The sequence below is a fragment of the Culicoides brevitarsis genome, chromosome 2 (genome assembly GCF_036172545.1).
Source record: "Culicoides brevitarsis isolate CSIRO-B50_1 chromosome 2, AGI_CSIRO_Cbre_v1, whole genome shotgun sequence".
Taxonomy (NCBI): Eukaryota; Metazoa; Arthropoda; class Insecta; order Diptera; family Ceratopogonidae; genus Culicoides; species Culicoides brevitarsis.
In genome coordinates this window covers 8,466,180-8,488,221 of record NC_087086.1, presented here as the reverse complement: position 1 = coordinate 8,488,221, position 22,042 = coordinate 8,466,180, and the positions used below count along the sequence as shown (strand labels likewise).

The following is a 22,042-nucleotide window of genomic DNA, read 5'->3' as shown; positions in this document are numbered from 1 at the left end:
GTTTTTCTTGTGTCCAATAATAATTCTTGTGCTCCAACACATCAACAAAAATGGAAATTATTCATCATTTTACTTTCTTCGCAGAAATCCGTTTTACTCACACAGAAAATGTAATGTTTTAATGCATGTTAGTTGTAGTAAAACTCAATTTTCATACTCACACACACAGCAAGTTGCAGCCAGCGCAGCGCAGTTACAAGCGAAACCAAAGTTCATTGAGGATTATTAATGATGCTAGTTTTGTGCTTGTGGCAATCATTTCAACTTATTTTAGATTCATAACAATATTACATGTATGAATTGGGCGTCAACAACACGACGCCAAGCGACGATGACGACGACGACGACAACAACGATGTACGTGGCGAACTAGTTCATTTATGAAATGCAAAAAGTTTTCCATTTGTATGTGGAAATTTTCAAAGGAAACTATGGAAATTAACACATCTGTCAATATAGCGTGAAATTAGTTGATTTTCAGCGAGAATTGATGTTGCCTGAATTTATGATGCAGTTCCAAGAAAATTCGCATGCCGAATCATGGCAACAAGTGAAACAGTGTTGAGGTTGATGCATTTTCGATCAATTAATGAGAGACATGTAGTTGAAGGTTTTTGCATCATTAAACCCTAATTAGTTATCAGTTTCTAATAATAAATATTGAATTTAGCGGAATTTTGTTCTTACGATATTATTGAAGATATTTTAAAGTGAAAAATTATTCATTAATTTATATTTGAAAAGACATAAAAATGACTTTAAAAAATAAAACCCAAAAAATTTTTTAAAATTATTTTATAAAATTTGAAATAAAAATTAATAAAATAATTAATATTTAATTAAATTTAAAATAATATTTATTAAATTTTCGAACTTGTATAATTTTTCGAAAATTTGTAAATTTTATTTAAGTTTTTTAAAAAAATTGAGAATTAAATAAAATAATTCGAAATAATTAAAATTTTTATTTTTTTCGAAATTACTGTACAGTTATTTGAATTTCTAATAATTAATAAAATAATTTGAAATTATTTATATTTCGAACTTGGATAAAAAACTATAAATTATTATTTTTTTCTAAATTACTAAAATAATTAAATTAAAAAAAAATATTTGTTAAATTTTTGAACTTGTATAATTTTTTCGAAAATTTGTAAATTTTAATTTAATTTAAAGTTTAATTTAAAAAAATAAAAAAATAATAAAATTCATTTAAAATTAAATAAATTTATATTAAATAAAATAATTCGAAATTAATAGTTTTTAAATAAATATTTTTTTTCGAAATTACGAATTTTCGAAAAATTATTACAACTTCGAAAATTCGAAATTTAATTAAAATATCGAAAAATTTTGAAAGTAATTTTTTTCAAATAAAGTCCAAATTATTTTTTTCACGTAAAGTATTAAATCTGGTTTCAGTCTGAATAATTTAATCAAAATATAAATCAAGATTTGAATGCAAATTCGTAGAAAGCATGTCCATCAGTTTATCAACTTCAAATCTAACATAAAATATTTTACAAAACCTGTCTAAAAATACCTTTTGATAAAACATCCAAAGACATATTCCAGCAAATTATAGTAAATATTTTATTCTTTTTTTGTATATTTTCCCTAATTTCCATGTCAAAGTATTCTCAACGAAAAATTTTTACTTTCATTAATTAATAAAAACGAGGAATTTTCCGTACACTTTCTGCACAATGAATTCATAATTAACTTCATTAATAAATGAAAAGAGACAAAGATGGTCCTTTTTTTATCAAATGTGTATAAATATTACATAGCAGGTTACTTTGATGCTCTTTGTATATCTATTGAAGAATTCATAAAATGAAATAATAATCATCAGGTACGATCTTGCGTCAGGTAAAATTTTTAATTAAAATCTGGGCAAGAAAGACTGATGCTAATCTTTGGAAAATTGAGGCACGTCCGAAAAATTACGTTCGAGAAAATCCTAAAATTTGACATTAACGGACCCAATATTTGACATTATAATTGACTGAAATTAGTTTATTTTCGGCTAGACAAGCCGAGTGTTGTGACATTTTACGATTGTAAATTGCTCACAAAACATAAATTGGTGAATTTATTGGTACAATAAAATGTTCGGAATGTCCATAAAATCAATAGAAATGCAATTTAATATGTTTCTGTCCATTTATTCTCCTGTTTCATATGGGGGGGATGTGTGTGACATGCCGAGGTCGAGAGGAAGGTAATAATGGACATTTAATGTATTACATTAATTTTTTTGATTTTTTTCAGATAACGACGACACGCATGGACTGTGTGATGTTTCAGTACCGAGACATTTTGAAAGGGCTTCGAGCATTGAGTACAGGCGAATTTCCAATCGTGATGCGATTTACTCCGTTGATGAGATCGTAAATTGGAAAGATCCGAAAATGCCATATGGCATAACGGACAAAGGTAGGGACGGACTCCTTTATGAAGTTTTAAGTGATTTGAAAGGATCCAAGAACGTTTAAAGCGTTTATCGCAATAGAAACAAATGAATTTCCCATCTTGACTCGTGAGCGTGGGACTTTTATCGAAAAATCGATCAGGTTTTGGTTTTTCGATGATTTTTTTGAGATTCAAATCCTGAAGAGCTTCATCAAGAACTTCAACATTGAAAAAATCCTCCAAAACTTGAATTTTATCTGAGATCGAAAGATCTTCGATCACAAATTGGCGACGAGGATTTTTAAATTTTTTCGGTTCAGCATCAAAAATGATCAAATTGATCGTCTCTCGTTCACGTTTATCCAGAAATTCTACTTCAAATTGCTCTTCAAGGAAATAACGATCTGTGATACTAATTTTTGGGGAGTCATACCATTCATTTTTGTTCAGAATTGGTTTTGGCTTGTCTTCAATGTTTGAAATTTCCGTAAAATCCGTGACATTTGTCAGATTTTCAACAATTTTGGGGAAAAGTTTTGATTTTCTGAATTCCAAATCCCATTTTTGGTTGATTTTTTGCCTTTTAAAGTCGTAACGTGATGAAAAAATGCTTCGTTTATGCATTTTCTGCTTTGTCAATAAAAATAACGAATTTTTGATGACTTTGTCATGACTTGCTATGTTTTAAGGTTCGTCAAGAATTGTTTCCTGCGAGACAAGTTACAAGGAGACCAACCGCAAAAACAAAACAAAACCACATTTCAAATGCATAAAAACGCACTTCGCTCCCATTAATCTACATTTTAAACTGTTTTATGCAAGAATGAATGCAAACATTGTCATCATCAACAAAACAACAACAATGACACAAGAGAGTAACAACACTTGCAAAAATTTTGCTCCGTATAGATATAACAATAAAAAGCGTTGGCGTTGGTACGTGCTCAAGTACCAAAGTGTGACTTATAACTGCTATTGTTGTTCTACTCGTTCTACTTTCCAACACACAGCAAAAGAATAATAAACTAAAACTAAAATGAAAAGCTTGTTCCCGAACCCACTTTTGTGCTTTTCTCGTAGTTTTTTTTTGCAAAGGTATGGTGTTTAAAACATTCAAACAATCATAATGTGAGGAGAATTTGTTTTTCCATTTTCGGAGAGGTAAGGGAAAAAATTGTGTAGAAAATGTTATATTTTTGCGGCGTAAAAGTCTCCATAGATACAGACATTCGAATAGTGACACATTTGTAGGTGCTCTTCACATATGAAACTACTTGATATTAAAATAAAATACACAACAACGAGATTTTTCTTCAAGTTTTTCGAGCAACCGGTTCACTCAGTTGAGAAAATTTAAGATTTTGTTGGGAAAAGAAAGATTTAGAATTTTTTTTTGTTCTGTGATTTTGTGGTAAATTTAGTACTTGAGAAGTTATAAGAAGGATACTTTAATAATTTTTTAAAAAGAAAAAAAAATAAAAATAATTTTAAAAAATCTTTAATAATTTAATTACTTCGGGAAAATTATTAACCTTAAGCTGAAATTTTATGTTTTAACTGAAAAAGCAATTTTTTTTTATATCTTTAGAAGTTCTTTTTTTTTAATAAAATAATTTTTTTTAAATATTAAGTTATTTTGTAATTATAAAAAAATATATTATATTTTTATTTTAACTTTTACTAACTTAAGTTTAACAAATTTAATTTTTTTTTATTTTATTAATTTTTTATTTTTATTTTATAGTTAAATTGGATTCAATTAGACTAAATTAACTGTAATTATCCAAAAATTTTTGAAAACAAAAAAACTTATAATTGTTCAAATTTGAGTAAAAATTTTATTAAAATTAAAATAAATTAAAAATTTAAAAATTAAAAAAAGATAAAAATTAAAGATAAAGTTAAAAAATTTAAGATTTTTAAATATTTTAATTTTTTTAATTAATTAAAATTTAATGATTCATGTAATTAAAAAAAAACAATAAAAAAATACAATTTTCTTAATTTTTAGTTTATTTTACAAATTATTTCACGAAATTCTAAAAATTGGCAAAATTTTATTAAATATTTATTTTAAATAATTTTTTTGAATTATTTAAATATTATTAAATAAATCGTCATATTATTTAATAAAATTATATCTTTATTATTTTTTTTATATTTTGAAATCAAAATTTTTATATATTTTTTTTAATTGGATATATTTTGCCTTTTTATATTATTTAATAAAAAAAATATTTAAAGTTAATTAAAATTTTATTGAAATAATTTTATAATTTATAAAAAAATTTAAATTTATTTTCATTAAAAATTTATAAAAAAATTTTAATTTATTTTCATTTATAATTTATAAAAAATTTTAAATTTTTTTTCATTAATAATTTATAAAAAAATTTAAATTTATTTTTATTTTAAAAAAAAATTAAATTAATTTTAATCATTTTTTTTATTTATTTATTTTTTAATTTAAATTTTTTAAAATATGAAAATTTATCTTAAAATATCTAAAAAAACTTTTGAAAGTAAACTTACCATAAAGAAATTTTTGAAAAATTCATCTCAAATTATCCTAAAAAAAACCGGTTACTTTCAAATCCACTCTCATCCCATAATTCTCGTACTCTCCTCATTTCTGGCACAAAATTATAGAAACTCTTAAAAGTTACTACATTTTTGTATCATAAAAATTGCACTGAAGCATTAAAAGTTTCTTCGTTTTTTTGTGACACAAATGAGGTGGAAATGATGTCGAAATTTTATTGTTCATACTTGTGACAAGGTTTTTGCTTTACGTTGCTACATCACACGAAAAAAAAGGTAAAAAAAACTACTTGAATTTTAATGCAAAAATGTTTCTTTTTGATTTACTTTTAAACTCTTGTTAATCCAATGCAACGTTTGTGCTCCATTTAAAAAATTTTCCATCAAGGGATCTAAGAGAAAATTTGTTTTGATGTAGCTGCCCATTAAAATAAATCGATTACGCTACTTAGCTTATGGAAATTGAGCTTTTTACAAAAAAAAAGAGGAAAAAAATGTCTCCAGAACACAAAGGAGACTATCAAATTGAATTTTCTGTTACTACTCGACTTTTATATCTCGAAAAATAAGACAAAAAAAACGAGATTGAATAGTTTTTCCATTATTATTTTCACGACTTCTTTACTTTGTGTCGATGTTACTTGAACTGTAAAACGATGATAAGTAAAAAAAGAAAATAATATCCACTCAAGATGTCAGAAAAATTCCTTTTGAACTGCAACGACGACGACGACGACGACAACTTCTCAGGCAAAATTGAAATGCGAGAACGAACGAAGAGGTATCAATTTATCATTTTTTCCCTTCTCTAGCTTTTTATTCAGATAATTTTTACAATGACGTCGAGGCACTGAAACCAACAACAAACAAAGTCTATCTTTTGTTTGAAAAATTCTTCTTTTTGATTCTTTCAAATTGAAATGAATGGCGACACGACTGTCAACAATGCATTATAATAATTTTTAATGGTTTCTTTCTGCGTCTTGCACCGATGATGAATATTCCAACTTTATCATAAAGTAAAAAGAAAATTTCCGAGAAAACTAATCAAGATGATGTTACCTTGCGAAACTTTTTCTTTTTTGGTGCAATTGTATCGCAATTTGTCCTCTTTTGTGTATCACGAACACGATTCGCAATGCCATTGGAATACAAAATTCGATCGCGAACATATGCTCCGAGATTATATTTAAGGTTCATGTCATTCTGTCTATCCATCGCCAAAACTCAGCGAAATAATGTTCCAAATTACATTGTGCCTCTTTATTGTCATTTCAATCACAGAAGGAGCACGAATAAAAAAAAAATCTCGTATAGTTCACAGTTCATTGGTGCGTGCGATTTTTTATAAAATTTTTATCGTCTTTTTGTCAGAAAAAAAAATCTTTGATTACTTCTGTCTATCGTGTGCGAGCATCTGTCGTCTCTCACTTGACGTTCGTGACATTGATAACAATTGTATTCATAAGGAGCCGCGTGTTGATTCACATATTTATTCTTTACGATTCGAGGAGGGGCGAAGATGATAATGTTTAAAAAATTGGGGAGACGCGATAACAATTCATAATGTGAAATTGATACACTTTCGATTGACGTTTTTCTTTTTTGGAACACGATATCGTGAGACATGGCAAATCTTTATTTCGTTTTGATGGGAATTTTTCGAGATTTATTTATCTTTTTTTTTGTTTTTAGGGTTCTTGGAAAAGTTGATAAAAGGTGAGATGAAAGGAGTTGATGTCTGTCCGTTGAACTTCAAGTTGCTTCAAATGCAGCGAAAATTACTAAAGGTAAGTATTTTTGAAGAAGAATAAAAAGGAGCCTTGATAAAGATACGAAGTTGACGTTGAACAAAATATTAATTGATCCATATTTAAATTCTTTATGGCAATTGGAAGTAGCTTCAAAGAGTAAGGAAGCATATCCTATGGGCGAAAATGGGTGAAATTAACCCCTTATGAGATAAATTAATCCCATAAGAGGTCAATTTATATCCTAAGGAGTTAAATTGACCACTTAAGGATTAAACTGGGACAACAGATTTTACGGTAGTGAGTTGTAGGAAAATGTTATATAATAAATATATGGCGAATTTTCGAATTTTCTCCAAAAATTTCTGTCAGGGTTAGAAGATAATGTTAATTTCACTCTTTTTTCGCCCACAGGGTACAGAAGCTTTCTTTAGAATGAAGCATTCAATATTGCTGGATTAGCTCTCAAGAAGCCTGAAAATTTTTCAACCATATTTGCTGAGAAGCGGAAATGAAGTTAAGGTTGCCTCCAATGATATCAAAGTTCGCACTACAGTTTTGAAAATCAATCAAGGATAATTCAGAAGGAAAGTTTTCGCAGCCTATGGTTGCTAATTCAGACTTTCATGATTAAAGATGATGTTTGTTAATCTTGGTCGAGCCAATGAGCATAAAGTCGTTTGCAGCGGATAAACGTAAAGGAGCTGAATTTTGTTGTTGGATGCTCTCCGCTTGGCAGACACCAGGATTGGCTTTGGGCTTTGCAAAGGTGTCAACTGTTCGGATTACGTTTTCAATTTTGAACTTTTAAATGGGATTCTGTATATGAAGGCTTTTCTCCCTGATCGAGTAATTTGAATGTTGTGTTCATTGTGTTCTTAAATGACTTAAGAAATCAAGTTTTTCTAGCTTTTTTAGCGATATTTTAGCTGTTTTTAACAAGTTTAATTAATTTTTTACAAAAAATAACGATCAAAAATTGTGTCAAAGCGATTTTTGTCAAATCTTGCTCCAAATGGATTTATCAGAGGGCTCTAATTTATCATTTTTAAAAATTTTTTAACTAAAAACTGCAAAAAAATTGAAACTGAAAAAAATTTTTTCCTTTGACATAGTTTTGTTTTGAAAACTAAATCAAAAAAACTGTGTCAAAAACTGTGTCAAAGCAATTTTTGTCAAATCTTGCTCCAAATGGATTGAAATTTGTCAGAGGGCTCTAATTTATCATTTTTAATCATTTTGCAACTCAAAACTGCCAAAAAATTGAAACTGAAAAAAATTTTTTCTTTGACATAGTTTTGTTTTGAAAACTAAATCAAGAGCAAAAAAACTGTGTCAAAAACTGTGTCAAAGCGATTTTTGTCAAATCTTGCTCCAAATGGATAAAAATTTGTCAGAGGGCTCTAATTTATCATTTTTAATCATTTTATAACTCAAAACTGCCAAAAAATTGAAACTGAAAAAAATTTTTTCTTTGACATAGTTTTGTTTTAAAAACTAAATCAAGAGCAAAAAAACTGTGTCAAAAACTGTGTCAAAGCTATTTTTGTCAAATCTTGCTCCAAATGGATAAAAATTTGTCAGAGGGCTCTAATTTATCATTTTTAATCATTTTATAACTCAAAACTGCCAAAAAATTGAAACTGAAAAAAAATTTTTCTTTGACATAGTTTTGTTTTAAAAACTAAATCAAGAGCAAAAAAACTGTGTCAAAAACTGTGTCAAAGCTATTTTTGTCAAATCTTGCTCCAAATGGATTGAAATTTGTCAGAGGGCTCTAATTTATCATTTTTAATCATTTTATTACTCTTTTAAAGCTCAAAAGTAAGCTCTTTAATTCTTCATTCATTTTATCAAAAAGCGCTTTCATGATATTTTATTATTCAAAGAACAAATTCATGTTCATATTTCTTTTGAAAGCGATATCATTGTCAGTTCATGCCAGTTAACGACTCGCATCTCGAGTCAAATACAGTAATAAACACGCATCCTCATTTAACCTTCTGTTTCTTTTTCTTCTCATTTTTCGCAATTATTTTTTCCGAACGTTATTAAATCACGTAGAAAACTACTTTGTCATACATGCGACTTTCGTTCAGCGAAGAGAAAATTTATTTTTGAGTGAAAAGAGTGTGTCTCTGGTATTTATTACTCCTTCTACAAATGGCAAATTTGGTCATAAAAAATAAATACCAACACCCTTTTCTTCTCATTTTTTTCATCGACAAACGCCTGTAGAAGCAATATCGAGAAAGAAGATGGCCAGTGATACTAATTTGCACGTATTAATTTCATTTTTCCGGATCTCCATTCTCCGCATTGTCCCGCAATAAAAAGTTATTGTCGTTAAAACGAATTGATGATAACAGGCAACAGGACATGCCGAGCGACAACAGGCATGCAGATAAGTGTTTATTATCATCGAACGGACCAAAAAAAGAAAAAAACCAAACGGAAATGGCACGAGGCGATGATAGTGGTGTCTTTGACGCAATTTCAGGGAAAGAAAAAATGTCTTTGTCACAGCAATAATAATCATAAAGAATGAATATAATGGGATGCCATATTATGATATGAGTATTTTTCGTACGGGTTCCTCTTTATTGTTTCATTATAATGAAGATACGAACGAAAATGTTATGGATTGATAGGAAAATGACGACAATGGATGATAATAGTTTTTGATATAATAGGAAAATTTTCGGAGAGAAATGAATTTCGTTTGTTCGAAATATTTTCAAGGCTTCAAGGCAATAAAATGTTCTAAAATTTACTAAAAAATATTTTCAGTTTAAATATTTTAATTTATTTGAAATAAGTTAATTTAAATTAAATAAAATAAAACTTTATTTTTTAAAAATAAAAATAAAAAATTAGAAGAAAATATTATTTAATTATTTTTTTTTTAATTAATTAAATTAATTAAATTAATATAAAAATAAAAATTTTATTCTTTAAAAATAAAAAAATAATTAGATAAAAAATATTTAATTATTTTTTTAAATTTTTATTTAATTTTAATTAATTTAAATTAAAAAAATAAAATTAAAAATAAAAAATATTATTTAATTATTTTTTTAAATTTTAATTTAATTTAAATTAATTATTTTAATTAAGTAATAATTAATTTAATTAAATTAAAATTATATTTATATGAAAAGATAAAAAAAGTTTTTTTTAAATAAATCCCTTAATTTTTTTTTTCAATGAAATTTTATATTAATTAATTAAAACTTACCTTTTTATAAAATATTTAAATTAAGCCATTGAAACAAATAGAAATCATTTTTTATTTTTTTTTATTTCAAATTTATTTTCTTTAATAATTCTTGTTTTGATTAATTACAGTTTTATATTTTTTATTTTCATTTTTTTTTTCTTTTAATTTCTGCAACAATATAATATATTTTTTTATTTACTCTTTTTTTTCTTTCTCTTAAGGTATTATTATTTTGTGTTTATAACGTTTATTCAAAGAAATCATAGAAAAAAATCCCTTTTTGATTTGTCCGTTGAGTTAATACTCTTTTTATTTTATTTTTATCCTTTTTTCTTTATAAATCTGTACAGGATTCCAATTACTTTTAATGTTATTTGTTTTTTTTTCTTAGTCTTTCCCTCAACTTGAAGGATACTCTTGAAGTTTATTTTCTTTATAATATTGTTATTTTTAATCAGTTGTTTATTTTTTAATTATATTTATTTTGTGTTTATTTTTTTTTTAATTCATTTATTTTTTTTTATATAAATTCCTTATGCAAAGCTCATTTTATTTACAATTTTTTTCTACGCGCTCGTACTTAACTTTGCCAAGTTTGCCATTGTCGTTGGATCGCCTGGCTGCAGTCGAAGAGCTTCTTTATAACTCGCCGTTGCTTGTTTGCCGCGTCCCATTAAATGCAAAATGGCGCCGAGATTTGTGTGCGCTCGGGCATCGTTGGGGCGCAGCAGTACCGCAAGTCGATACCATTTTTCCGCTTCCGTCTTACGATCTAGCAGTCTTAGGGAGGTAGCAGCTGCCACAACGAGCGAATAATCGTTCGGACTCAGCTCAGCTGCTTTGATGCGACTTTGACACGCTTCCTCGATGCGATTGAGGGAATGCAGGAATTCAGCTGAAAAAAAAATTAAATTTTCTTTAAATTCTAATTTAAAAATTTTTTGTGATTATTTTAACTTTTTTAAATTTTTTTCGTAAAAAATACAAGCACACTTTATGTGAATGATATAATTTGCAACATGGAGTGGAAAAAAAGTTGCCTCGAGTGTACAAATAATAAAATAAACTAACTAAACCTCATTCACATGCGTTTGCACGTACAAACATTTAATGTGAGTGATGTACTTTGATCTCGATTTGCCTGTGTCGTTGTAGACTATGGAAGTTCACGGAGTATAAAAATGGCAAAGAGTCAAGAAAGTTTTCGTAAAATAAATAATTTAAGTGCATTTTTAATTATGTATTGAAATTTTATTTTTTTTAAATTATTTAAAAATTTTTCTTGATAGTTATAAAATTATAAATTAAAATTAATTAAAAAAATTAATTTAATTTAATTATTTATTAATAATTAATTATTAATTTTATATTAATTAATATTAATTAATTATTTATTAATAAAATAATTTAAATTTTTACGAGAACGAAAAAATAATTTAATTAGTAAATTAATTATTAAATTAAAAAAAAATATTTTAAAATTTATTTTTTTTAAGTTAATAATTTATTTAACGATTAAAATATTTTAATCAAAATTAAATTAAAATTAATTTTATTAAAATTAATTAATTTTTTTATATTTTTTAATAAAAATATTTTTTTATGATAAAATAAAAAAAAAATAATTAAATTAAAATAATTTTTTAAATTTAAAAATTAATTTATTGTTTAATTTGATTTAATTTTTTCATTCTCATAAAAAATGAAGTTTTCAAATGTTTGTGACAAATGTTTTAAACTACTTGTAAATTTTCCATTAATCTTTAAAAATATCATCTGAATAATTATTTTAAAAAGTCCCTATAGAAAATTTCAAAAATAATTTTCGAAATTTTTTTTTCAAATCAAAATTTTTTTTTTAATAAACATTTTAAAAATTAATTAATTATTGATCAAAAAAAATTTAGATGTTTTTATTCAAATTAGGTACTTTAATAAAATTTTAAAGCTTTTAATAACTTTCTAAATTTTTTCTCATCTAAATTTTTTTTCATTAAATTTTATTTTTTTTTTAATTTTAATTAATTAATTTTTTTAATTTAAATAAATTAAAAAATAAATTAATTAATTAAAATTTAAATTAAAAAAAAAAATAAAAAATTTAATTAAAAATTAATTTTTATGTCTCTTAAAATTTTTTATTGTTTAAAATTTTATTTTTGAATTCAACAGACGATTTAAAGCCAAAAATTGCTTTTTACAGCAACAAAAATTGAAATGCATTAAAACCCGAGTAAATATAACATTTTGCTTGATTAAATGAAAATGTTATATTTTTTCCTCTGTTTAACTGCAGGTGATTCACAATAATTCTTTATTTGTGTTAGCAATTTTTTCGAGTGTTAGTTAGAGTTTGTTCTGCGCTCGCCAAATATCGTATCGAAAGGGATTCCAATTAATTATGTGTCACACAGCGGTGCATTTGAAATTGAATTAAACGGGATCATTTCGCAAATTGTCCGTTCGCATATTTTATTATTTTATTAAAATAATTACAGGCACCACGCTACAAATTGCACTGTCCAATCGGAAAGTTCAAACGGTTTGTAAGTGTCACACAGACGGGACACAAATTGATATAAATAAATTTATTAATTAGTGAGAGTGTTTGCTGCGTCACTTTCGAGCCGTGTCGTTTACTGTACGAGAAAATAAGTTATTGCGAGTGGCTTTTCTACGGGCGTTACAAGACTGACACACAAGCTACAATTAAATTAATTAGCTGCGTTGTACAAGTTATGTGTGCCGTGTTCTCTATGATTTTTGACTTCATTTAATTAGTTTGAGTAGTGGCAGTGGTCGTTGTAACTAGCAACATTATCGCTTTGTTTATTTATTTGGCGAGAGATGAAATTTTAATTAAATTGCGAAATAATTTCGATGTAATTTGACAACACTACTTACCGTAATGATGATGTACACTGGCATCGTTCGGAGCTAATTTAAGGGCACGTTTGAACCAATGTTCCGCTTCACTAATTCTGCTGTTCTGTAATTATCGAAAAAAAAAAAATTATCAACTATTTTAATTTTTCAAACGTGAAAACTTACATTTCGTGCGAGCATTTTGCCGTAACTGATATGCGCTCCCAAATGATCGGGCTGAGCATCGAGTGTGGCAAGTTGAAACCTTTCAGCTTCGGACCATTGATGTAATTTTGCCAAGACGTCACCCAAACGATGATAGATGCCCTGAAAATGCACAAATTTTAATTAATTGATGAGGTTTGTAGAAAGTTTTTTTTTGTACAGAGCCAAATTCTTAAAAAAAAAAATAATTTTATTTATATTGAACAAGAGAAGAGTAAAAACCTTGAAATTGTTTTGAAATTCGTAAAAATTTCTAAAAATATATTTTATAAAATTTTTATGCAATAAATATTGTTTTCAACTATTGCCCCTTTAGGTTATGCAATGAAGCTTACATTACATTTTTCCGATTTTTCTCAATTTTTAAGTAGTTTTATGATTTATTTTAGGTCTATAAACATTCTGACAGTCAATTCTAACATTTTACAAAAAATCTCATTGTAATTTCTGAATCAGAGCTTAAGCTATTGCGTTATAAAATTTTTATGGATTTAAATATATTAATTTTAATTTAAATAATTATTTATTTTTTATTAAAATATTTTTTTTTATTAAATGTTTAGTTTTCAAAATATTTTTATATTCATTGAATTTTTAATTTTTTTATAAAAATTTATTATTATTATAATTTATTTTAATTAATTTTAATTAATTAAATTTATGGAATTATTTATTTTATTTTATTTGATTTTATTTTATTTTTTATTTTATTTTAATTTATTTATTTTAATTTTTTTTTGACTGAGCTTTTTAATGAAATTTGTTTGAAATATATGTAGATTAATTTTGAATTAATAATTCAAGAAATTTCAGTATTGACACATATTTTGATACATGAAATTATAAATATGATAATCAAAAAAATTTAAAATAATTCAATATTTTAATTTGTCTTAAATTAAATTAATTAAATTTAATTTTTTTTAATAAAATTTAAAATTGAATTAATAATAATTAAAAATAAGAAATAAAAATTAATAAATTAAAAAAAAATTTAAAACCATTAACATCAAAACTTTTAATATTTTAAATTTTTAATAATTTTTTTAAATAATTTAGTTCAGGTATATTTTTTAATTAATATATTAAATTAATTAATATTTTAAATTTTATATTAAGTTTTTTAATTTATTTTATTAAATTTTTAATTTATTTTTTTTTTTAAATTTTATTAATGTTAAAGTTTGCATATTTTATTTAAAATATTACAAAAATATTAGAAGTTAACAAAAAATGCGAAGAAAAAATTTTAAATTTCATAAAACTTTTCCTCTTTGCTTTTAAATTTTGTTAAAATTATTTAAAAATTACTTTTTAATTTAAATATAATTTCAAGGAATTCTTTAGTTTGTTTTTCTGAGTATTTTAATTATTTATTTTAAACTATAATAATATTTATTTTAGTTAAATAAAAACATTTAAATTTACACGAACTTGCAACAAAATATTTTCTATCGAAATATTCGTTTTGCATTTTAATAAATAATAATCTTTTATTATGATAATTTTAATTCCACGAAAAAAAGACTTTTATCGTAATTTCCTTTAATTTGATTTAAATATTCCCCTCATTATTATTTTACTATTATCGTCATCATCATCATCATTATTATAAATATATTTTATTTCATAAAATATGGATCAAATTCCATTGCCCTCTTACCACAACGAGTAATCAAAGCTCACAATAAACGTATCCCTTCTCCATTTTAATCATTTTCTAAGCCAGCATTAACAAAGATTTAAATTTTATTCACATTTTCTTCTGCAAAAACTTCTCGAAACACACAAAAACACTTGAAACTTCCAACCAAACAACTAAAAAATGAATAAAATATCATCTTACGAATATGATGTAATAACAATAACAATAATGAAAAAGGATTTTTGTGCAGAATCCTTTTCTCTGTCTGACGTTACATAAACATGACATATTAAATCTTTAAGGATCAAGTCAATTCAAAATATTTTCCATTCGTCGTTGCTCCATTTGAATTTGAGTGAGAGTTTGAGCAAGAGCGACATGATGAATATATTATGAATTTATTATTATTGTTGGGAACAAAAATTTTATCATAACAAAGTGGTTTTATTGGTTTTAAGTTTTTCTTCGAATTTCTGTAAAAATAAAAATAAAAAAAATAAAAAATTATGATTTTTGGTCGTAAAATTCTCGTAATATCCTTATCTCTCTTCAATTAATGCCACCTATTAAAACATTTTTTTTTCGTAAAGTTTTTTAAAGTTTTTGCTACTTTTTTCAGCTTGTGCAGCTTATGAAGACGGAGCCATATTTTATTTTAATAATCATAGTTTAAAAGTTTTAATAATCATTAAAAACTAAGAAAAAATATATTTTATGCGTTTTGTAAGTTTTTTCTTGCAGGCACTCAATTTTACAAGAAGAAAGGAAAAAGACGCAAAAATTTAATCAACCAAAACTTGTTAAAAGGCGGCATGAACAGGACTTTTCAAATCAATTTAATATAAAAGCGAAGATTTCTTTTAAAAAAATCTTTCAAAAGGGTAAGAAAAAAATCGAATGTGTAATAAAAGTAAAAAAAAGACATTTTTGAAGAAAAAAAAATTTTTTTTCTCACAAGTTTTGTTGTATTTTAGTTTAGGATTTAGGCCGAAGCAATAAATTAAAATATTTTAGAATTTTTTTAATATTTTTTTTTAAATAATTTTATTTTAAATATTTTTATATTTTTTCCAATTTTTTCAAAAATAATTTTGTTCAAGTATATTTTAATTAATTTAATTTTTTATTTATTTTTATTTAATTCATTATTCATTTTTTTAAAATCTATTTAATTTTTTAATTGAGACTTTAATTGAGATTTTATAAGAAATGAAAAAAAAAAATAAATATCTTATTTAATTATTTTAAAATAACATTAAATTAAAAAAAAATATTTTTTTTAAATTTTTAATTTATTTTTAATGTTATTTTAAAATAATTGTTAAAATTTTTAAATTTAATTTTTTTGAATTTCTTATAAAATAATTTCAAAGTCTTAATTAAATAGATTTAAAAAAAAATGAATAATGAATTAAATAAAAATTAAATTAATAATTAAAAAAAATAAATTAAAAATTTAATTTAATAAATTTTCTTATTTTTTGAATTTTAAGTGAAAAATTAATAATTTAAATTTTTCACAAAAAATATTAAAAAAATTAACATTGGAAAAGAAAATTTAATATTTTAATTTTCAATACATTTTATATTCAAAAAGTCTGTGAAATCGTAAAAACTTTTGATTTTTGTATCGGCTTTATTCAAGCAATTCCTTAAAAACGAAAAACTACGATCTTCTATTGAAACTACTTCTGTACCGTATATACCGTACGTTACGGTACGAACGGTACACAGAAGAAGGAGAAACTTTTCTCATTTTACTAAATACTAAAAATCCTCTTTTTTTCTATTCTTTGTTAACGTTCAGACACACAAAACTTTTCAATAGGGAACTTTTACCAAAGAAAACAACAGTTTTTCTTTTAAATGCTTTTTTGCAGTATCTTTCCTTGTAGAAAAAAAGGAAGAAGTAGGAAATCACCGACCACTAATAAATAGTGTACAACACTCTCCTACTTAGGTAACTGAAACTCTGTTATTTCAGTAGATATTTTACATCAACGAAGAAAAAGGAAAAATTTTTTTAATGACGATGTTTTAGTGTCTTCTCTTTGTTTAATTTTCGGCTCTGTGTCGTTAAAAAAGTCGTAAATATTTTACAACTACTACTTACTTGTGGCGGATAACTTTCAGGTAGATTGTGTAATGCCTCTCGATAAACGGCTAATGCACGTTGGAGTTTGCCCTGTTCGGCATACAGGCCGCCCAGTTGGAGCAGCGAGGCGATGCGAGCGTTATCGTGCGCCGTACGATCTCGTAATCCGGTGCCATCGAGACTCGAACCGTCACGCAACACATTTGCCGCTTCCTGACAACGTCCTAAGGCTATTAGTGATGTACCCAAATTTAAGTAGGCCACTGAAACGAAAGGAAGGAAGAAAATTAGAAAAGGTGTGATAATAAAATAAAAACAAGGATCGTTTTATTTCTTTCGTTTTGGCAATTGATTGTCTATTGTTGGAAATATTGATTTTTATTATTCACTTTGGTTATCATCCGTTCTCAGAATTTTATTGTGAGTAGAAATAGAAAAGGATAGATTTGGATGAGATTTTCAATGTTTAGCTTTTAAGTTCTATTGAAAAGTAACAAAATTAAAATTTTACGAAAATTTAAAAATTTTTTAGATTTCTTAAAAAATTTGGTTAGAAAGCTGAAAGTTTAATTTTAAAATAATTTATTAAGAAAGAATTAATTTTAAAAAATTTTAATAAAAAATTTAAAAATAAAATTAAAATTTTCATCAAATATTTAATTTTCAATAATAAGCTTAACATAATTTGAGGATTCAAGTAATCCAAATATTTAAATATAAAAAATAGATTTTTCAAAAAAATTTCTAAACTTCATCTAATGTATTTGAAAGCTTATTTGATCAAAATTTCCTACTATTTGATCGAAAAATTTACAAATAACTTTCAAAAAAAGCTTAAAGACCAAAATTATAAAAAATTATTGGACCCGTAAACTTCGTTCTACCCATCAAAATTTTTTTTATTGTAAAAATTTAAAATTAGACCCTAAATTTATGCAATAAATGTAACTTTCAAAGAAAATATATTTTTTAATCTTATATTTAATTATGAATTTTAAAAAATCTATAAAAAAATTTCTTAAATTATTTCAAATTCTCTTTAATTTTTTTTTTATTTTTTAAAATATTTAGAAAAAAAATCAATAGTTATGCAATAAAATTTACATATTTTTGGAAATTTTATAAATTTTCCATAAATAGAAAATTATTAATTTTTTCTTAAAAATTTTTTTCTAAATATTTTAAAAAATAAAATAAAAGAGAATTAATTTAATAAATTTTTTTATAGATTTTTTAAAATTCATAATTAAAAGATTAATTTAATAATTTAAAAAAAATGAAATAAAATTAAAAAATTTCGAAATTTTGATAAATTTTAAAAATAAAATAAAAAAATAATCCTTTAACATTTAAAGCTCCCTTCTCATCAATTCACGTAAAAACCTGTCAATCCATCTCTTTTAAAATTAATTTGGAGCAATTTCATCCCCTACCTAACCTCTTAATGTTGATTTTTGATCTGTGCCGTATACATTTCTGCAAATAATCGATTTCCATCCATTTATTCTCTTTATTTGAGGAATTTATTTGGAGCTACTCACACTCCCTCTTCTGTTATTTTATTTTTTGTGGACCATATTTTAAATCACATAACAGAAAAAATCTTTTATTTGTATTAATTTTTCACTTGATTAAAGATATAAATTGAATGGATTTGGTATTATTGTGTGTGTGTCGTTATGGAATGTTAAGCCTTGGCATTTGTTTTGCCGAAAAAAAAATAATATAACAAGATTCGACAAAAGAGATCAACTACTAAAGATTATGGCTGGCAATTTAAATTTTGTGCGAGCATTTGGATCCAATTTGGATTAAGAAATTGCCTTGAATTTATTTTTGGATTTTTTCTTTCTGCCAATAATTGACTCAACTTTGACACTAAATAAAATCTTGTGTTTGCCAAGGAATTTTTTCATTATTTCATTTTTTTTTTCAATATTTTATGACAACAGGAGGTCAAGAATTTTACAAGAATTTTTATGTCGAAAAAAATATCCGAGGCAATGTTTAATACGTGTACTTATTAGATACTACACAACAATTTATAAATGAAATTGTTCAATGATCTGTAAAAAATGAGCAATATCTTGCCGTTTCGATCGATTTTGTAATTTCTCATCCAATGGATGGGTCGTATTCGGTGTGTTTTTGTGTGTGTGTGTGTGGTACGCAATAAAAAATTACAAACCAGAAACACTTAATCAATGTCCTCTCATATTGAAATTCTTTGCAATAATGGATGTGGCTCTGTGTGTTTGTTTCGAGTTCAATGGGGAAAGTTTGTTCAACTAAGATAGAAAAGGAGATTGAAATAAATAAATTAAAAAAAATTTAAATAAAATAATTAATTAAATTAAATTGAATTAAATAATATTTTTTTTTTTTATTAAATTAATTCTAAATTATTTAAAAAAATTAAATAAATAATTTTAATTAATTATTTAAAAAAAAAAAAAATTAATTTTTTTTTTTACAAAAAATTAATTCAAACAAAAAATATTTTTATGAATTTTATTTTAAAAATTAATTAAATAAATTTTTATTATTTCTCAATTAAAATTAATTTTTATTGTTAAAAAAATTATTTTCAAATATTTTTCAAATAGAGTAAAATTATTTTTTTAAAAGGAAATTTTTGTAAATTTATATTTAAATTTTATATTTATTTTTTTATATTTTTAATTAATAAAAAAATATTTTTATGAATTTTAAGTAATAAAAAATTAAATTATTATTTTTAAAATTATTTTATATTTATTATTAAAATTTAATTTAATTTTAATTTTTTTTTTTTAAAAATCGAAAAAAGCTTTATGAGCTTTTGAACTTTAAATTGTAAATTTTAACCTAAATTATTAAAAAAAAAAATATTTAACAATTGAAAAAAAAAATATTTCATAAAATCTCGTTTGAACATCTCTTCCAATGCCTCAAGCAAACAGAAAAAACTCGATAAATTTTCATTTTTTGTTGTTGTTGCTATTGTTATTTTTTTTTTCGCCGTATTCATCCCAAATATTTGCCCATTTTCGCATTTTTTTCGTCGTGAAATTGATAAACTATTAGCTAAAGTCTGGGTCACAAAAAGTGATTTTTTTCCGGTACGTCAACATTTTTTCGGTCGATTCGAGAATTTTTTTATCATCACATATCAAAGGACTTTTTTGTGCAAAATAATACACAAAATGATGTCACTTTCATTAATAATCATATAAAATTTCCTTTTACAAAGTCATGCACATCATTTCACTTATTCAATTCAAAAAGCTGTTTTTTTCACGAGTTTTTTTTTGTGTTCGTTTCTTTTATCATTTCAGGGAAAAAAAGAGTGGAAAAAATGGCATGGCACGACAACAAACGCAGCAAAATAACAACAACAACAACATTGAGAGGAAAGAAGCGATAACAAAATGCTTTTGTACCCTTTTGCCTTTTGTGTGTGTCATGCGAGCGCGAGATGACGGAGAGAAGAAGAAAAGCGAGCGATTTCAAAGCCCGAAAAAAATAAAGATGAATGATGATGACACGGCATGGTATGGCAGACGACAACGACGCACGACTCACACCTTTTAGCTTCTTGCATTATGTTTGTGTTTGTCTGTTGTGTAGCTGGTGACATATTTTATGATATGATAAAGTGAATGAAGAAAAAGAAGTTAGTAGGCGAAAAAATTATTGAGATTGAAAGTTGTCGTGAAATGAAAATTTTGAAAAAAAAATATTTTTTTTTAATTAATTTTGATTTTAAATCTTTTTTTAATTATGTATTCAAAATTTAAATTAATTTTTTTTTAAATATTTTATTTTTTTAATTTGCTAAAATTATTAATAATTAATTAAATTAAATTAAATAATTTATGTTTTTTTTTATATTTTTAATTTTATATTTTTTATAGATCCTTTATATTTAGTCAATGAGGGGTTTGTTACTCATTTCGTACACCTCTCACGCCTTTTTAAAATAGAAGGTTCATTTGTTCTTTCCCATTTGTTCGAATTCCCAATGCACAAAAAATTTTTATAAATTCGAAATTATAACAAAAAATAAACGAAAAATTATTTAGTAATTTTTAATTTCAAAAATCTAATGATGCAAAATGTTTTATTCGAGACGCACAAATTAATTAACTTTTGTCCTGGGGTTCTTAAAAAGGACCTCCCATACAAATGAATTTAACCCAAACTTAATTTTTTTTTTAGAGATTTTATATTAAACAAATGTTCTGTACAACACTAAAAAGTGATAAATAAAAAAAATATATTAAAAAAATTATATTAAAAAAAATATATTAAAAAAATATATTTAAAAAAATATTTAAAAAAATATATTAAAAAAAATATATTAAAAAAAAAAATATTTAAAAAAATATATTAAAAAAAAATATATATATTTTATTTTTTCAATTTTTAGATTTTATATTTTCAATTAAAATAGCAAAAAAAAGCGAACTAAAAAGGAATAAACAAGAGCCTTGTGAAAAAATTTTAATTAAAATTTTTTTTTTTTATTTTTAGACTTTTAAATTCAGTCAAAAATTTTGTAACTTTAATTACTTTTATTTTTCCGACTTTTTTTCACAAATTCCTTTTTAATTAATTTCCTTTTTTTATTTTTTAATTTATCTATTTTTTTGAAAACTTCTTGAATAACATGTTTTTTTATATATAATTTTTTTTTTAATTTAATAAAATTTTTTTAAATATTTTTTTAAATAATTTTAATAATTAATTAAATAATAAATAAAATAATTTTTGATTTTTTCTTTTATATTTTTAATCTTTTATTTTTTATTTTGTTTAAATTTAAATTAAATAAAAAATAATATTTTTTAATTTACTAAAATAATTTAAATAATTAATTTATTAAAATTTGTAAGAATAAAATATTTAAAAATTAAAATAAATATTTTTTTTTATTTAGATTTTAATTCAGTGAGAATTCAGTAAAAAAAAAATAAATATTTATTTAATTTTAAGAAATAATATTTTAAAATTAAAATTTGAAGAATAAAATATTTAAAAATTAAAATAAATAAATATTTATTTAATTTTAATAAATTAAATAAAATATTAGAATAATTAATATATTTTTTAGAAACTTAATTTTTTTTTTTTTGAAAAATTTAATATTTTTAAGAATTTTTTTTCAAAAACATCTAAAATTATTTTTAAATTTAAAATATTTTTTTTTAAACTTTGAATTTTTTTATTCTAAAAATTTTTATTTAATAATTCTCAATTTTGTACTCCTCATTTTCCTAACCTCAAAAACAGACAAAAAACGT

The 22,042-nt window shown here is 23.7% G+C and overlaps 2 protein-coding genes across 2 annotated transcripts in view; both read right to left on the bottom strand.

The window, feature by feature from the left end:
• Window positions 1–3,039, bottom strand: part of LOC134828438 (transcriptional repressor CTCF-like) — a 30,057-nt gene extending 27,018 nt beyond the window's left edge. The window contains exon 1 of the mRNA XM_063841415.1: window positions 2,314–3,039. Within this exon, the coding sequence (XP_063697485.1) occupies window positions 2,314–3,039 (726 nt within the window). The remainder of the gene's footprint in view (window positions 1–2,313) is intronic.
• Window positions 3,040–10,210: 7,171 nt separating this feature from the next.
• The window catches only part of LOC134829964 (protein O-mannosyl-transferase TMTC2), a 98,061-nt gene continuing 86,229 nt past the window's right edge, over window positions 10,211–22,042 (bottom strand). The window contains exons 8-11 of the mRNA XM_063843286.1: window positions 16,776–17,020; window positions 12,979–13,119; window positions 12,832–12,916; window positions 10,211–10,822 (exon numbers count right to left, since the gene is read on the bottom strand). Coding sequence (XP_063699356.1) covers window positions 10,494–10,822; window positions 12,832–12,916; window positions 12,979–13,119; window positions 16,776–17,020 — 800 coding nt within the window. The 3' untranslated portion in view covers window positions 10,211–10,493. The remainder of the gene's footprint in view (window positions 10,823–12,831; window positions 12,917–12,978; window positions 13,120–16,775; window positions 17,021–22,042) is intronic.